This window comes from Saimiri boliviensis, chromosome 14, assembly GCF_048565385.1.
Source record: "Saimiri boliviensis isolate mSaiBol1 chromosome 14, mSaiBol1.pri, whole genome shotgun sequence".
Taxonomy (NCBI): Eukaryota; Metazoa; Chordata; class Mammalia; order Primates; family Cebidae; genus Saimiri; species Saimiri boliviensis.
Window position 1 is genome coordinate 13,001,737 of NC_133462.1, and position 18,217 is coordinate 13,019,953.

Genomic DNA, 18,217 nt, shown 5'->3' on the forward strand with positions numbered 1-18,217 from the left:
ACTCCCGCTTCCCAGGTTCAAGCGATTCTCCTGCCTCAGCCTCCCAAGTAGCTGGGATTACAGGTGTGTACCACCACACCTGGCTAATTTTTGTATTTTTAGTAGAAACAGGGTTTCACCATGTTGGCTGGTCTCGAACTCCTGACCTCAAGTGATCTTCCTGCCTCGACCTCTCAAAGTGCTGGGATTGCAGGCATGAGCCATCCGGACTGGCCAGCAAGAGGGCATTAATATATTCTTTAAGCCTGGCAGCTTCAGAGAAAGGGTCTGGGTCTGAAACACTGACACATGGTTGCAAACAGAAAGACCCATGAGCGTCCCAGTCAGGTGGGCTGGAAGACACACAGGCCACCCAGTCAGCGCCCACACAGGCCATCCATCCCAAAGTCCGTGTCCATGAGTGTTTGTGTGCACACACACAGCCATTCACAGACCCCAGTGACATCATGCAGGAAGTCATTAAGACAGTTGGCTCCAGGGCCGGGCACGGTGGCTCACGCCTATAATCCCAGCACTTTGGGAGGTCGAGGCGGGTGGATCACGAGGTCAAGAGATCAAGACCATCCTGGTCAACATGATGAAACCCCGTCTCTACTAAAAATACAAAAAAAAATTAGCTGGGCATGGTGGCGCGTGCCTGTAATCCCAGCTACTCAGGAGGCTGAGGCAGGAGAATTGCCTGAACCCAGGAGGTGGAGGTTGCGGTGAGCCGAGATTGTGCCATTGCACTCCAGCCCAGGTAACAAGAGCGAAACTCCATCTCCAAAAAAAAAAAGACAGTTGGCTCCATAGATGGCAACGACATTGTAGAGTGATGGTGATTAATGTTCACTATTAGCAATTCACAAGAAGACCCACAGAAGCCCCCACAGATGAAAAACAAAAAATAAAACACCTCAGTGCTGTGGTTTGAATATTTTTTCCTTCAAAACCTCATGTTGAAATCTGATCTGCACCCCCGTCTGGGTGATAGAGTGATACTGTGTCAAAAAAAATGAAGAGATTTGGGGCTGGGCGCGGTGGCTCGCGCCTGTAATCCCAGCACTTTGGGAGGCTGAGGAGGCAGATCACAAGGTCAGGAGTTTGAAACCAGCCTGGCCAATATGGTAAAACACATTTCTACTAAAAATACAAAAATTAGTCAGGCGTGGTGGCACGCGCCTGTAGTCCCAGCTACTGGGGAGGCTGAGGCAGGAGAATCACTTGAACCTGGGAGGCGGAGATTGCAGGGAGTGGAGATTGCACCACTTCACTGGGCAACAGAGCCAGACTGTGTCTCAAAAAAAAAAAAAAAAGAAAAAGAAATTTGGGCCTGGCGTGGTAGCTCACACCTGTAATCCCAGTACTGTGGGAGGCCGAGGAGGGTGGATCACTTGAGGTCAGGAGTTCGAGACCAGCCTAGCCAATATAGTGCACCTTCATCTTGGGAAAAAAAAAAAAAAAAAAAAAAAGGTATCACACCACGTCCTCCTTAGAAACGATGGCACAGTGGCAATGATGGCAGCATTCACAACCAAACACACCAGGAGTCCTGGAGTGACACACAGGAGATTGATTAGACAAGCTCCTGTCTGAGTCTCACAGCATCGCTCTGGGAGTCAGCTGGATTCGGTGCGCGGGTGTGCACACACACGAATGCACTTCCTCCAGGTCCATCTCATGAAAGAGCCCCAGGCACCCAAGGGATATGGTACAAAAATAGTTTATTACAAAAGAAATCAAACCAAAATGCTTAATAATTTACATCATGATCTGTGCCTGTGACGGCCCACCTCCCCGCTCCTCAGTGATCTGGTAGAGAGTGGAGGGGAGTGGCTGTTCCCTGGGTCCACCAGCTCTGGGAGAGGACAAGGAAATGGAAGATGTGGGTGGAATTCCGGACAGGGACTGGTGCCTGAGAGTACTGGGGTCAGAGTCCTGGGCAGGGGGCGAGATGCAGGAACATCTGTGCTCAGAAGAGGGGTATATGGGTAGGTGCATGTGCTTCTGTGCAAATCCTGGTCCCAAAGATGGGGGGGGGGCAGAGTGAGATCTTCACAGTTTCCAGAAGGGTTGACCCCACAGAGCAGGGGGCACCTCCTCATGAGTCCAAGATCTGCCCCCCCATCCCTCTCAGCTGCCTCCTGGAGCTGGGGAGGGGGGCACTGGCCGGCCAGGGCCTCGGAGGACCCCAGCAAAGGGCAGGAAGGCAGGTGGAGATTGGGAAGGAAGGAAGAAATTGGGAGGAGCCATGGGGAATCCAGGGGGGTCTTTGGGGGGAGACTGGGAGGGTGAGGAGGATGGTGATGCAGAGAGAAGACCTGTGGAAGGAAGAGAGACAGAAGGGGGAGGGTGGTGAGAAGCTAGACCAGGCGTCCCCCGACTTTTTACACGGGGCCAGTTCACTGTCCCTCAGACCGATGGAGGGCCACCACATACTGTGCTCCTCTCACTGACCACCAATAAAAGAGGTGCCCCTTCCTGAAGTGCAGTGGGGGGCCGGGTAAATGGCCTCAGGGGGCCTCATGCGGCCTGCAGGCCGTAGTTTGGGGACGCCTGGGCTAGACCCAAAGACCAGGGGTTGGGGCCATCTGGGTCTGAAGGAGGAGGGCCTGGTGGTCTGAGGCAGGAGGGGCTGGGATCTGGACTCCTGGGTCTGAGGGAGGAGGGGCTGGGGGTCTGAGGGAGGAGGGGCTGGGATCTGGACTCCTGGGTCTGAGGGAGGAGGGGCTGGGGGTCTGAGGGAGGAGGGGCTGGGATCTGGACTCCTGGGTCTGAGGGAGGAGGGGCTGGGGGTCTGAGGGAGGAGGGGCTGGGATCTGGACTCCTGGGTCTGAGGGAGGAGGGGCTGGGGGTCTGAGGGAGGAGGGGCTGGGATCTGGACTCCTGGGTCTGAGGGAGGAGGGCCTGGTGGTCTGAGGGAGGAGGGGCTGGGATCTGGACTCCTGGGTCTGAGGGAGGAGGGGCTGGGGGTCTGAGGGAGGAGGGGTGTGGCCTAGGCCATTCAGGGGGCAGGGGAGGAATGGGACAGGTTTGAAGCCGGGGGTGTGGACTCCAAGGGGATGAGAGTACGAGGCCTTAAAGGAAGGGTCAGAGCTGGACACAGCAGGAGTGGTAGCCACGACTGGAAGGGGAGGTCAGCACTAGGGGCTGGGGTCAGAGGATGGGGTGGGTAGGAGGCTGGAGGTCTGAGGAAAGAGGGGTCTGGGAGCTTAGACTCCTGGATCTGAGAAAGGAGAGGCTGTGGGTTGGGATTCCTGGGTCTGAGGGAGGAGGTTGGGGGCCTGGACTCCTGGGTCTGAGGGAGGAGGGGCCGTGGGTTGGGATTCCCGGGTCTGAGGGAGGAGGCGTCAGGGCTGGAGGTTGGGAGCCATTTCTCACCGTTGGAGCTGAGGCGGCTGCTGCTCTCTGGGGAGGTGTTGGTGCTCCGGTCAGGGGAGGGGTCCGGCTGGGAGGTGGAAGCAGGCCGGGTGGCCTTCCCCCTTAGGATGTCGATGACCTGTAGGCAGATGGGCGTCACCACAGAGCACCCCTGCCTCACAGCCCTCCCTCCCAGCCCTCCTAGCTCGCTGGATCTCGGTGGGGGCCTCTCCATTCTCCATTTCTCAGTAGGAAAAGATAGGCAAGGCACTTCCTTTCTTGGTGCCAGTCTCTCCTGTCTGGAACTCACATCCGCGCTCTCAGAGGCTCACCCACTCCCCTCCACGCAACGGCACAGGCACACTCACACCTCTGTGCCCTGGCACACTCGCCTGCCACCTGCCCGCGGACACAGGTGTGCAAGGCGCATGCCCCCAGCCGCACCGGCTCACCCTGCGGCTGCGCGCCACCATGAGCGGCGTGTCGTTGTGGCAGTTCTTGAGGCTGCTGTCAGCGCCGCTGCGGACCAGCGTGCGCACCAGCGGGAGGAGCCCGCGGCCAGACGCCGAGTGCAGCGCGGAGCTGCCCGAGTACATCTGCGCGTTCACGTTGGCGCCGTGCTGCGGGACGGGAGGGCCGGGTCAGGGGGCCGCGCGGGCCGCCGAGGGTAGGGGAACAGAGGCTGGGGGCCCGGGTGGGTGGCCGGCACGTGGGGCAGCACCGGATCGGGGTGGGGTCACAGGAAGGTGGGAGCGAGAGCCAAGGGCGGGCCTAGCCGGACTGCGCTGGCGGCGCTGAATGAACCGGAGCTGGACGCCGAGGCCTGCGCCCCAAGGAGTCGGGGGTAGTGGGGAGAACTGACGGGGTAAAGGACAGTGCGGGGACAGGGCCTAGCTGGAAGGCGGGGTCGGCCAGGCCATCGCAGGGTAGGGCCTAGGCCGTTGAGGGGGCGGGGGAGGAACGGGACATGTTCGCAGCCACGGGCGTGGAGTCCGAGGGCTGACAGAGCGGGGGCCTTAAAGGAAGGGTCAGAGCTGGACGCGGAGCTGGAGCCGGAGCCAGACTGGAAGGCGGGGTCAGCGCTAGGGGCTGGGGCCTGGGCCGGCTGGGGGTCAGAGGACGGCGTGGGCGCGAGGCTCGGGGAGGCCGTACGCACCTGCAGCAGCAGCTGCACCATGTTAAGGCTGTTGTTTTCCACGGCGTGGATGAGCGGGGAGCGGCCGCTCTTAATGTCCTGCGGCGGGGAGGGAAGGTCTTTGAGTCTCTCGAAGGCCCAGGCGTCCCCAAACTTATTACACAGGGGGCCAGTTCACTGTCCCTCAGACCGCTGGAGGGCCGTCACATACTGTGCTCCTCTCACTGACCACCAGTGAGAGAGTTGCCCCTTCCTGAAGTGCGGCGAGGGGGCCGGATAAATGGCCTCAGGGGGCCGCATGCGGCCCGCGGGCCGTAGTCTGGGGACGCCTGCTCCAAGCTCTGCTCCAGCAGCCCGTGGCCCGCATCCCGTTCGCATCCCATTCGCGCGGTCCAGGCCTCTCTCCTGGGTCCGATATTCCAAGCCCCGCCCCACCCGGGCGCTCTCCCACGCCAACCCCACTGACCACGCCCCCTCAGGCCCCGCCCCCGCACAGGACCCCACCCGGCGAAGGCCCCGCCCCTCACGCTCTAGTGCGCCTCACCACTGCGTCGATGTCGGCGCCGCGCTCCAGCAGGAGCTGCACGGTTTCTTGGCACTCGGTGTTCACTGCCACGTGCAGGGCGGTGAGCCCTGAGGGAGGGGAAGGCTCGGTGAAACCTAGGCCTGGGGCTCTGCGGCCGCAGACGGACTTCAGGTCCGCTGGACAGCCCAGCCATGCCCCGCGGTAGATGCTTACCGTCGTAATTGCGGGCCTCCAGGTCCAACGTGCCCGGAGCTGCGCTGTCCAGCAGGGCTCGCAGACAGGTCGGGCTGCGGTGCTCGCACGCCAGGTGGGCGGCCGTCTGGCCATGGCGGTCCAGCGCCATGGGGCTGGCACCAGCCGTCACCAGGAGCCGGACCACAGACGGTAATGTGGTGATCACAGCCAGGTGGAGCGGTGTCTGCGGAACGGTGACGGTGATGAACCTGTGTCCAGCCCTGCTCTCCAGTCCTGCCTCCCTCAGGTTTTCTGAACCCTGACTCCTCATCAATCCCTGCAGTCTCACCCAGGAACAGAAACCTGAGACGCCTCTCCGTGCTTCTCCTTCCCCAGGACCCAGAAGACGGGGACTCCAACCTCCTCTTTCCCTAGTACATGGATTCTGGGTCCCCACCTTCTTTCCCAGGAACCAGGAGCCTGGAGCACCTGGCTACTTAGAGTCCAGACTCCAGCCCCTCCTCCCTCAGACCCAGGAGTCCAGACCCCAGCCCCTCCTCCCTCAGACCCAGAAGTCCAAGCCCTAACCCCTCCTCCCTCAGATCTAGGAGCCCCAGCCCCCAGCCCCTCCTCCCTCAGACCCAGGAGTCCAGCCCCCAGCCTCACCTGCCGTAGGTTGTTGTAGGTGTCGAGCTCCCGGCCCCCCTGCTGGAAGAGGTTGACCAACCGGTGCACGACTTGCAGGTTACCCTGCACCACAGCAATATGGAGAGGCCTGGGTGCGGGGAGGGGTGAAGGAATCACAGACTGCTCACCTCTCGCCCCCATGCTTTTGGCAGTGCTAATTCCAATGTGTTGAATACTTTGGAAATGTTCCCAGTGTCCAACCACTTCTCCCCACCCCACTCCCTCCATCCTGATTCAGCCACCACTGGCTTCCTGCTGGGCTAGCACAGTTTCCTTCTAATGGCCTCCCTGCTTCCACCTGTGCTCTACTGTCTGCCCCCGCCCCCCACGCAGCAGCCAGAGGGACTATATTTTATTTGTTTGAGGTGGAGTCTTGCTCTGTCGCCCAGTCTGGAGTGCAGTGATGCTATCTTGGCTCACTGCAATCTCTGCCTCCCAGGTTCAAGCTATCATCCAACCTCAGCCTCCTGAGTAGATGCATGCACCACCATGCCCAGCTAATTTTTGTATTTTTAGTACAGATGGGGTTTCACCATGTTGGCCAGGCTGGTGTTGAACTCCCAACCTCAAGTGATCGGACTGCCTCAGCTTCCCAAAGTGCTGGGATTATAGGTGTGAGCCACCACACCTGGCCCAGAGGGGCCCTTTTAGAACCTGAGTCAGATCATGCATCCCCCAGTCCTTACTGTGGTCCGTAGGCCCTATGTGATCTTGTCTCATCCTCCTCAATCCCCTCTGGCCCCATGTCCTTCCTCTCCCGGACCAGACTAGCCTCCTTGCTGTGTTTCTCCCATGTACAAAGCACGCTTGCCTCCCAGGGTCTTTGCACTGGCTGTTCCCTCTGCCTGGAACAGTGTTCCCCAGATGTCTGCAGGGTTCCTCCCGCTCATTTGGGCCTCTGTTAAGATGTTATAGCAGCTGCTCCCTCTCCCTCCCCCTGCTTCTTCTCCTCCGGTCATCAGCTGACACATTGTACAGTGTGTTTTCTGTCTGAATCTCCCCCATAGAATGGCAGCTCCTTCAGGGCAGGGCATTTTTTTGGTTTTTTTTTTTGTTTGTTTTTTTAAGACTCAGTCTCGCTCTTGCCTGCCAGGCTGGAGTGCAAGGCTGCGATCTCGGCTCACTGCAACCTCCACTTCCCAGGTTTAAACGATTCTCCTGCCTCAGCCTCCTGAGTAGCTGGGATTACAGGCGCCTGCCACCATGCTTTGCTGATTTTTAAAATTTTTAGTTGAGATAGGGATTCACTATGTTGGCCAGGTTGGTCTTGAATTCCCGCCTTGGCCTCCCAAAATGCTGGGATTATAGGTGTGTTTTGCCTGCATCATGCCCTTGGCAGTGCCTGGAATGGTGCCTAAGGCCGGGAAGATGCTCCGCAAACGTGCTCTGAATTAATGAATCCATCTTAGTGATCACCTGGGCCATCTGTGAAGCTGGTAACCAAGTTCCGATCCCTTTCCAGGCCATAGTTTTCTCATCTGTGAAATGAATGGGGATGAACTAGATGCTACGAAGGTCTCTGCTAGTTGTGACTATGTATCAGCGTCCAACCTAAGAGACACAAGGGCTGCCTATGAGGAAAAAAACCTTTTTCTTTTTTTCAGAGGGGGTCTTGCTCTGTTGCCCAAGTTGAACACAGTGTCACAATCATGGCTCCCTGCAGGCTTGACCTCCCAAGCCCAAGATCCTCCCACCTCCTCAGCCTCCTGAGTAGCTGGGACTATAGGCATGCACTGCCAAGCCTGGCTTATTTTTGATTTTTTGTAGAAAGAGGGTCTCACTATGTTGCCCAGGCTGGTCTCTAACTGCTGGGTTCACGTGATCCCTCCTGCCTCAGCCTCCCAAAGTGCTGGATTATAGGCATGAGCCACCATGCCCAGCCTGGAACAAAAGTTTTGACTAAAAGGGAGGTGGCTGGGGTGGCTCGTGCCTGTAATCCCAGCACTTTGGGAGGCTGAAGCTGGCAGATCGCCTGAGGTCAGGAGTTCAAGACCAGCCTGGCTAACATGGTGAAACCCTATCTCTACTAAAAATAAAAAATTAGCCAGATGCAGTGGCACACACTTGTAGTCCCAGCTACTCGGGAGGCTGAGGCAGAAGAATCACTTGAACCTGGGAGGGAAGAGGTTGCAGTGAGCCAAGATTGTGCCACTGCACTCCAGCCTGGGCGACAGAGTGAGACTCCACCTTAAAAAAAAAAAAAAAAAGGCTGGGCGCTGTGGCTCACACCTCTAATTCCAGCACTTTGGAAGGCTGAGGTAGGGGGATCATGAGGTCAGGAGTTTGAGACCAGCCTGGCCAACATGGTGAAACCCCGTGTCTACTAAAAATACAAAAATTAGCCGGGTATGGTGGCTTGGGCCAGTAGTCCCAGCTACTCAGGAGGCTGAGGCAGGAGAATCGCTTGAACCCAGGAGGCAGAGGTTGAAATGAGCCAAGATCATGTCACTGCACTCCTGCTTGGGCAACAGAGCAAGACTTCATCTCAAAAAAATAAATAAAAATAAAAATAGGGAGGTGAGGACAAACGGGGATGGCGAGGCAGGCTGTACAGCCCAGAATCCCCTTCCAGACTGAAGGACTCACTCCCTCAGCTTCTGGGAAGATCGTCAGCTTTCAGACAATTTGGGAATTGCCCTCAGCTGAAGAGAGCTGCTCACCCAAGGTCGTGCCCCGTGTGGATCAAGGGCGGCTGCCCTCCAATGGGATCCAGTCACTGGTTAATGTCAGCAAAGGAGGCCTTGCCTCCTGGCCCCAATGCTGAAGGCCACTCCAGCTTCAGTATTCTCTGTGGGACGGCTGAGGCCGTGTGGAGACGACACAGCAGCTCACCACCTCCCTCTGCCCAGATGGGCTTCCTTCATCCCATAGGTGTTGACGGAGAGCATTTCCAATGAAATTCCTGCTCAGTTTCCAAAGACTCCAACCTGGAACAACTATTTGGAGACTCGTGTGTGTGCGTGTGTGTGCGTGTGTGTGTGTGTGTGCACCCATTCCTGTATGTATTTGCAGGGGCTGAGGGACAGAGTGGAGGGCCAGAGGTGGGCTGCATGGACACAGTGGGCTGCACGATCTTTTTTTTTGAGATAGAGCCTGGCAGTGTCGCCAGGCTGGACCGCAGTGGCGTGATCTCGGCTCACTGCAACCTCCACCTCCCGGGTTCAAGCGATGTTCCTGCCTCAGCCTCCTGGGCAGCTGGGGTCACAGGCGCCCACCACCACACCCAGCTAATTTTTGTATTTTTTGTGGAGATGGGGTTTCACCATGTTGGCCAGCATGGTCTCAATCTCTTGACCTTGCGATCCACCTGCCTCGGCCTCCCAAAGTGCTGGGATTACAGGCCTACGCCACTTCGCCGGCCCTGCCCGTTCTTTATTTAAAGTCTGTTTACTAAGTAAATCCTTTCTCACCACCGCCTCTCTTGTGAAATGTGTCTCTCGAATCCAGTTTAAACCAGCCTCCCAGGTGATTCGGACGGAAGTGCAGAAATCCTGGGGCCAGAGTTGCAGATTGGGCCGCAACCCCTCCTAGCCTCCCTGCGTGCTAGGGCGAAGCCATGGGGGCCTTTCAAGCCTCAGTTTTCTCTTATGTGAAGTACAGCGCCCACAAGCCAGGATGAGATCGCGCAGGTGAACTGCTGAACCCCGCTCCTAATCCGTGAAAGCCAAATGTAAAAAGAAAATGTTGCTAGAGGAGCGGGACCTGGGCCGGGGTCCCTGAGAAGGGTCCTCGCTTCTCTGCTTTTCCCAGGACGCCTGGCCTGGGTCCCTCTCGGGGTGGCCGGGGTTAAGTGAGGGCAGAAAGAGCGAATGATTTCAGAGAAACCGTCCAGGCCTGAGTTCCCATAAACGTGCGCGGGCCGCAGGGGGTGGGGCGGGGCTGGAGGAAGTGGGGACGGGAGGGGCGACCCAGCCCTCGGACTTCCAGTAACAGGTCTGCTGGGCGGGGCTCCGCTTCCTGCTCCCGGGGGAGGGAAGCCTGTCTCGCCGGGGATCTACCCTGGCCACCCCCGGCACCCCAACTTCCATCCTCGAATGGGGCGGGGAAAGGGGGAACCCAGCCCAAGAAGACCTAGCTCCCTTGAGTTGTGTGTGCATGTGTCGAGGGGGCGCATAATCCCGAGTCCTCCAGCCTGGGGGCCCCTCTAGAACTCCACCCCTCAGGGTTCAGACTCCAGCTGGCTGCAAGTCCCCCTTATCCCGGCATCCCCTCCCAACACCTCTTGGGAGCCAGAAATAGCCCTAACTCGTCTTGAAGCGAATAAGGACTTCCCCAGTCCTTCGGAGCTCCAGGATCCCAAACTACCTTGCCTGTCCTTGTCCCCTCGGAGACTCAGAAATACAGCGCCCCAATCCCCGTCCCTTTGGGGATACAGACTTTCAGGCCCCTTGGCGCGGTCAGTTTCACCAGTCCAGGGCTTAGGATGTCCTGCTGCCGCTGTCTTGAAATTCTTAAGTTTTGAACCAGGGACCCTGCACATTTCTGTATCTGGTCCTGCCCCTAAGGCCCCTCTGAGTGCCAGGTCCCCAAGCTGCCAAGCTGCCCCTCATCCCCTCGGAGATTAAGGAATACAGTCCGCCAACTTCTGCCCTCTGAGAATCAGAACGTCTGCCGTCACCCCGCCCCCTCCCCAGGTTTCTAGCTGCCCGGTCCCTGACCTCTTGGAGTCCAAATGCCCCAAGGCTGGTACTCCCCTGTGAGATGGAAGTCCAGCCTCCCAACCTTTTGGCTTCTGCGGGGACCCAGATTTAGCGTCACCCGCCCTCCTCGCCCCCACTGCCCTCCCCTGCGAGTGTCAAGTGGGGCCGGTGGCGCAGGCTGGGGCCGGGCCGCTGCCCGTTCCGGTAAAGTCTCAGCCCCAGCGGAAGGGGTTAAGGTTGGAGGAAGAGCCAGGACGGGGGAGGCTGCGAGTGAGTGACGGGTGCTGACGTGGGGGTGGCAGAGCAGCTGGGTTGCGGTCAGGTTCTGCGGGAAGGGATTTCCCCCAGCAGGCAGCTGAGGGAGAAGTGTTTGCCTAGGGGGAGAGTCGGAGAGTCGCGGAGGGAGGGTGGGGGGAGGGCCCGGGGCTGGAGACTGGTGGACCGGGTGGCCTGTAGCTCGCACCCTGCTTTTCAGCGACGTGGACAGCTCACCCCTGCAGACTAATTAAGCTCGTTTCGTAGAGCACCCCCCAGAGATACCCAGAACTAGGGAGGGAACTAGGTTTTATTAGCTCTTTATAATCTCGGGCACTTTCTCCAGCTTGGGCTCTCAGGAGGACCTGCAGCCAACCACCCTGGGAGCTCTGCTCAAACACGACCCATTTCCATGCACTGAGCGTTTAGTGTTTGCCCAGCCCTGCTCTGTGCACTGTAGGAATAAATGCGTACAAGATCTCACTGAATCCTAATTGTAATAGGTGCCAAGATGAGACCCAGTTTCCAAATCGGGAAACAGGCTCAGGAACGTGAAGTCGCTCAGTGGCCCAGTGGCAGGGCAGCCCCCTGCTCTTTCTCTGTTCATCTCTGCCTGTGGTTTCCAGTCCCCAAACGAATTCTCACATAAGCGCTTTGTATAAATTACGTATGTCATTTCTTGCCCCCTGCCCCAGACCCTCACACATGATGGTTCCTGTTTTTGCAAAGAGGGAAACTGAGGCACAGAGGGAGGAGAAAGTGGCCACGCTGAGATGCAAACCCAGGTCAACAGAATAATAAGAATCACGATGATCAGTTGTAGCGAATGCTTACTATGTGCTAGGCACAGACTAAACCCTCCCATGAGGGATTTCTCAGCAGCCTCACAAACGTGTTCTTCAAACTGCAGGTGATAAACCATGGGGGTTGTGAAATCGATTTAAGGGGTTGTCAAATTAATGTAGAGGGCTGTGACCATGAAACAGTGAAGTCGACTAGAATAGAAAATGGCAAAGTAAAGCTGGAAAGCCGGGCTCGGTGGCTCACATCTGTAATCCCTGGACTCTGGGAGGCTGAGGTGGGAGGATCACTTGAGCCCAGGAGTTTGAGACTAGTCTGGGCAACATAGCAAGACCCCCATGTTTCTACAAAAAAAAAAAAAAAAAAAATGCCAGGTGTAAGGGGAGTGCCTGTGGTCCCAGTTACTCAGGAGGCTGAGGCAGGAGGATTGCTTGAGCACAAGTGGTCGAGGTGAGCTATGATTGCACCACTGTGCTCCAGTGACAGATTGAGACCCTGTCTCAGAAAAAAAAAAAAAGAAAAAGAAAAAGAAAAAAGAAAATGTCAAAGTAGATTCTGCATAGTAAGGCTGAGTATTGTTTCATTTTGTGTATTTTTTTTTTTTTTTTGAGACAGAGTCTCACTCTGTTGCCCAGGCTGGAATGCAGTGGTGAGATCTTGGCTCACTGCAGACTCTGCCTGCTGGATTCCAGCGATTCTCCTGCCTCAGCCTCCAGGTAGCTGGGACTGACTACAGGCATGTGCCACCATGCCTGGCTAAGTTTTATATTTTTAGTAGAGACTGGGTTTCACCATGTTGGCCAGGCTGGACTCAAACTCCTGATCTCAAGTGATTAGGCAGATCACTTGAGGCTCAGCCTCCCAAAGTGCTAGGATTACAGGTGCACCCAGCCCATTTTGTGCAATTTTAATTTCAAGTGTATCAAGCGTGTGTGCTGGGTTTGAGATAAAGTAATAATAATATTAACAAACACTCAACATTTATGCCAGGTCCAGTGACAGGAGCTTTGCATGTATAATTTATACAGTAAGTTAATCAATGAACTGTCTTTCTTGTTTTTAGATTGTGATAAAAAATCTGAAGACCATTGTTCCAAAAATAGTGTTCTAGGGGTGGGCTCAGTGGCTCTCGCCTGTAATCCCAGCACTTTGGGAGGCTGAGGCGAGTGGATCACTTGAGGTCAGGAGTTCGAGACCAGCCTGGCCAACATGGTGAAACCCCATCTCTGCCAAAAAATACAAAAATTAGTCAGGCTTGGTGGCGGGTGCCTGTAGTCTCAGCTACTCAGGAGGCTGAGGCACAAGACTCGCTTAAACACGGGAGGTGGAGGTTGCAGTGAGCCAAGATTGTGCCACTGCACTCCAGCCTGGGCGACAGAATGAGACCTGTTTCAAACAAAAAACAAAACAAAACCACCCAAACAAAAATAATGTCCTAGGAGGTAAGTGCTCTCAAGGTGCCCATTCTCCAGAGGAAGAAACTGAGGCTCAGAGAGGGGAAGGGCCTTATTCGAGGTCACACAGCCTGTGGTGGAGACTGAGTTCTGACTCAGGAGCTGAGTGGCCCTGTGTTATGGAGGGCCGGCCTCCCCAACCTCCGCTCCCCATAATAGGGGGCTGTCACTCACGTGTCTCCATCCTCATCTGCACGGGTAGCCATGGCGATGTCAGCAGAAAGGGGATGTTCCATGGAGCACATCATGGGGTACAGGGGTGTAGGCAGGTTCACCAGAGGAAACGGGGAGCCCATGGTCGGGGCAGGGTACAGGGGCAGTAAAGCTCCTGGACAATGGGGGACAGAGAAGGGACATGAGTGAGGCCACACCCGCAGACCCTCAACCCCATCCCCACTTCCAGGTCTTTGCTCCTGCGGCATCATCTGCCCTTTCTCCGGGGTCCCTTTTTCATCCCATATGGGGTCCTCAGGGCCTAGAACAAACTCCCTTCTGCATCCTTCCCCTGGGCTCCGGCAGCTTCCTCTCCCTCCAGGGCTGGTCACCTTCATTGTCACTTATCTTCTGACCCCAGTCTGCAACCAGACAAAGGGATCTTCTGAGCCCAGTCTCCAACCAGACAAAGGGTCCCTTAAGAACAGAGAGAGCACCCATCCTCACCTAGCCGGGGAGCCCAGGGCCTGCCTGTGGAGTAATTTTGTGGCTGAGGGTGGTGAGGGACAGAAGAGCTGGGGACAGGGTGTGGGATGCATGGAGAGTGGATTTGGGAGAGTGGAGGGAGAGAAGAGGTGGCACCACAAGCCTGTTCAAACTGTTTTTTTTTTTTTTTTTTTTTTTGAGACGGAGTCTTGCTCTGTCACCCAGGCTGGAGTGCAGTGGCGAGATCTTGCCTCCCTACAACCTCTGCCTCCCACGTTCAAGCGATTCTCTTGCTTCAGCCTCCTGAATAGCTGGGATTACAGATGCCCATCACCATGCACGGCTAATTTTAGATCAGACTATGAAAACGGGCCACAGCAAGCCAGGCGTGGTGGCTCACGCCTGTAATCCCGCACTTTGGGAGGCCGAGGCGGGTTGATCACCTGAGATCAGGAGACCAGCCTGGGCAACATGGCGAAACCTGGTCTCTACTAAAAATACAAAAATTAGGCAGGCGTGGTGGTGCACACCTGTAATCCCAGCTACTCAGAGGCGGAGGCACGACAATCACTTGACCCCAGGAGGCGGAGGTTGCAGTGAGCCGAGATCACACCAATGCACTCCAGCCTGAGTCAGGGAGCAAAACTCTGCCTCAAAAAAAAAAAAAAAAAAAAAAGGGTCGGGGGGACCATGCATGGCAGCAGGCAAATCCATACCAACCCATCACACAGACGGGGAAAACTGAGGCCTGTGTTCTCACTCTGGGAATGGGAAAAGCTGGGAGGCCGTGGCAGAACTGACACAGCTTGAGGCTCTCCAGCTGTTGTGCTGATGGGGTGGAAGGTGCAGAAACTGCGTAAAGTTCTGGGGCTCTGGAGAAGAGCTCTCTGCAGCTTTGGGGGTCAATTGGGGATGGTGACGTGGCTACAGCTGTGATTAGGGGACGCCCCTCCCTTGAGCTCAGGGATGGAGAGAAGACTGGGTGGCCTTCTCTGTCATCTGCTGATCCTTGTGTGCCCTCTGTTCCTGAACTCCCAAGTTTCCAGGTCCCGGTATCTCCAATACCAGGCCTTGGGGCCCTGTGGCTTTCTGTCTGGAGACCCCTGAATCTTTCATCCTGGTCCTAAATTATCGAGTCTGAGAATTACCCAGTCTTAGGCTCCTCAGTCCCCTGATCCCCTCAGGGCCACCTGACCTTGATCCCCAAATAGGATCCTAATCACTTGTAGCCCCACAGACCTGAGTACCCAGAACCCCGGTCTCTGTTCCCCTGGCTCCCCAAGACCCCCTGGTATGTGGGTCCCTGGAGGTCTGGTTCATTTCCTTGGATCCTGTGATCCCAGATATTGGGGTGATCAGAACCCTGTCTCTGTTCTCATAATGCCCATGTCTCCAAATACGTTCGTTCCTGAGATTGTGACATCCTGAGATCCCTCAGTATGTCTCCTTAGAACCCCAATCTGTTACCCTTTGATTCTAATATCAGGATACCAGGAACTCCACTTTCTCCAGCCCAGCTCAGTTTCTTCATAACCCTACATATCTGGCTTAAGAGCTTGTAAATTTTTGTCCCTAGAACACCAGGCCGTGTCCTTTGATTCCCTGACACCCCCATATCTGTACTACTGGGCACTGTCCCTGCCACCCCCCATGTCACTCAGCCCCTGGGCTCTGTCCCCCAGGGTCCCCAAATCCCAGATCCCTGGGACCCTCATATCTGTGTCCCAAGGCACAGCTTCCTGATGATCTCCTATATGTCTCCCTGAGACCTGGGGTTATATTCTCTTGTCCTTCAAGTCCCCCGAGAGACACCGGTTGGTGTCCCGAGCTCTGTCTCCTGGCTCTGGTGACCCTATGCTCTGTGTGGCCCCCACCCAGCCCGGACCCTCGGGGACCACTCACCCGGGTAATAAAGGGCCTCTGGCCGGGCCAGGCCGTGGAGGGGCCCGGGGACCGCGGGCAGGTCGCAGCCGCCGCGCAGAGGGTCCAGGGGGACGGCAGGGCCCGCAGCGCCGCGGGGAGCAGCAGGATCCGGGGAGGGCTCGCGCAACGGACGCTTGCGGAGCGGCAGCGCCGCGCCTGGGAGTCCGGCGGCCTTGGGCCGGGTGCGCAGGTCCACGGGCCCCTCGTCCATGGCCCCCGCGGGGCATCGGGGCATGGGGCCGCCGGGGACGGCGGCCGGAGCGCGGCTCGGCTCTGCTGCACCGGAGGGTGGTTTCGCCGGGCGCCGGGACTTCCCCTGCAGCCGGCTGAACTGAAGGGACTTTTGTCGGCCGGGGCGGTGCCGGCCGCCCGCCTCCCCGCCCCCGGCCCCCCCGGGCCACCCGTACGCCCCAGGGGTTTCCTGGACCCGCCGCTGCTCCCGCCGTCCTGCGCTGCAGCCCTCCGTGCGCCCCGCCCGCGCCGCGCCCCGCTCGCCCCCTCCCGGCCAGCGGCGTCCCCGGCAGCCAGGCCTCGGCGCGGGAGGGGGAGGAAAGGGAGGGTGGGGGAGAGGAGGCGGGGTCGGGGGTCGGGGGTTGGGGTCCCCACCGCTGCTGCTTAGGGCAGCGCTCAGTCTCTCTGCCTCTGCTTTTGCCTTTCTGGCCCTATCTCTCAGTCTCTCTGTCTCTGAGTCTGCGATTGTCTCTCTGGTTCTCCTGTCTGAGGAGGTGTTTGTCTCTGCACCTCCGCGTTTGTCTCTGCGTGCTCTGTCTCTGTCTTTTGTCTCTGTGTGTCTCTCACCGTCTCTCTGTCTCTCGGTTGCTGTCTGCTTCTCTGCCTCTCAGGAGGCCTTGGCATCTCTGGGACGCGGGTTCGAATCCCGATTTCATTGGTTCCACTTCCTCGCTGGGTAACCTTGGTCAAACACTTCCCCTCTCTGGGCCGTTTCCTCTTTAGTGGGAGTGAAGAGACACACCCGGGGCAGGGACTGGCCCTCGGCAGGCGCCCAGGAGCGATTCCTCTCCTTCCCCTCTTCCATCTCTGCTACTCCACGTGCCTCATCAGCTGTGGGTCTAACGTCGCTGGGGGTGGGGTGGGGGTGGGGAGCGCTCCACTGATTGTGTCTCTGCCCGCGGTGGGGCCCTGCACCCAGCGGGGGCCCGAGGGGCACAGGGGTGCTCGGAAAATCCTAGCTGCACAGAAAGAAAGAGATCTGGAGATAGACGCAGAGATCTTGAGAGAGAGATAGCAAGAGACGCAGACTCCAGGCCAGAGTCAGAGCGACCGAGGCCTGGGGCTGCTGGAGCCGAGGGGGGCAGTTTGACTCCCCCCTACCTCCTCCCACCTCGAGGGGGGTTGGTGGGTGGGGAACAGGCCGGGCGGGTTGGGGGCATGACTCAGGCTGGAGCTGGGAGGGAAGGAGGGGGGAGGCGGGCTTCTTCCCGGTCTCCTCCCCTCCCCTCCTCTCCCTCTCCCCGCCCCGGGGTGGGGCCCCGAAGGTCCGGGGCTTTCCCGGATTTCCCTAGGGGCGGGGCAGCCGCTGGGGTTGAGTCCGGGTCACTGAGTCACAGGAGGCGGAAAGGGAGGCTTTGGGGATACAGAGGGCGGGGTATGGGGGCTGCACCCCGGACCTGCCCACAGGGCACGCAGTGTTACCCCGGTTCTCTGCCTGGGTCTCCTTCTGTCTTTGAAACTCACCTGGCCTCCCCCGGTTGCCTCCCGCCCCGCCCTCTGTCTCTGTCTCCCCATCTCTGACGCTGCCTCTATGGCCCCTGGGACCTTGAAAATAGGTGTTGGGGCCCCGGGAAGGGACTTTGGCCCGACTCAGGCCCCACCTGAGTGGATCGTTAACCCAGGATGTGAGAAGTGGCTGCAGGGAGAGGCCTCACCCCTTCCCTCCGTGATCCTTTCTGCTTCTCTCTGGATCTCCCTTATACCCCTCATGGTGAAACATCCCGAGCACAGACCTGCGTTCAAATCCCACCTCCACCCCGTGCTTCTGGTGGGACCTCAGACAAGCCATCCCCTGTCTTGAGACTCAGTTTGTTCTTCTGAAAAACGGGACCAACGGCAACCCCTGCCTGCTGGTGTTGTGCGGGCCGCAGCAAGGGAAGAGGGGGAGGAATTGGGTTGGACAGGCTGGGCGCTGTGTTCCCTGCCCACCCAACCCCGCCTCTGGGGACCCTCAGACACAGGAGAGGGGTGTGGGCACTACTCCACTGCAGAAAGGAAAGCTGAGGGGCGGGGGGTGAGGCTCAGGGTGGGGACCCTCAGAGGTCGGGTTGGAAGGACACCCAAGCCTGCACCACTCCTGGCCTGCACCACTCCTGGCATCCTCAGGGCAGGTGGGGCAGTGGTTCCAACCTAGCAAGACTGAAGAGGGACGAAGACGTGCTGGGTCCGGTGGGGGCTTCAAAGGGCTGGGAGAGAGGGTGCGGATGGTTCTCTGAGGTTGGATGAGCGATAAAGGGTCTGAAGGAGGAGGATCTGAAGAAGGAAGACAGGCCTGAGAGAGAAGTAGATGATTTAGTGGGAGGAGGGGAGAGAGTCTGAAGGAGGAGGACAGGGCCGGATGGAGGAGGTGAAGGTCTGAAGGAGGAGGTAAGGGTCTGAAGATGGAGGTGACGTTCGGAGGGAGGAGGTGAGG

The 18,217-nt window shown here is 57.8% G+C and overlaps 1 protein-coding gene across 3 annotated transcripts; it reads right to left on the bottom strand.

Annotated features, from left to right (window-relative positions):
- Positions 1 to 812: 812 nt before the first annotated feature.
- On the bottom strand, positions 813 to 16,550 carry BCL3 (BCL3 transcription coactivator). Of its 3 annotated transcripts, none has more exons than XM_010350942.3 (10): positions 16,372 to 16,550; positions 15,553 to 15,899; positions 13,186 to 13,339; positions 5,841 to 5,949; positions 5,214 to 5,418; positions 5,019 to 5,107; positions 4,496 to 4,573; positions 3,792 to 3,959; positions 3,361 to 3,478; positions 813 to 2,300 (listed from the first exon to the last, which is right to left on the bottom strand). In XM_010350942.3, the coding sequence occupies exons 1-10, from the start codon at positions 16,458 to 16,460 to the stop codon at positions 2,113 to 2,115; spliced, it is 1,545 nt and encodes a 514-aa protein (XP_010349244.2). In that variant the 5' UTR covers positions 16,461 to 16,550; the 3' UTR covers positions 813 to 2,112. The 3 variants fall into 3 exon arrangements, with proteins under 3 accessions (XP_010349244.2, XP_074242293.1, XP_074242294.1); XM_074386192.1 differs by having other exon boundaries at positions 15,553 to 15,904; positions 16,372 to 16,525; XM_074386193.1 differs by lacking the exon at positions 16,372 to 16,550 and having other exon boundaries at positions 15,553 to 16,035.
- Between the last annotated feature and the right edge of the window lie 1,667 nt (positions 16,551 to 18,217).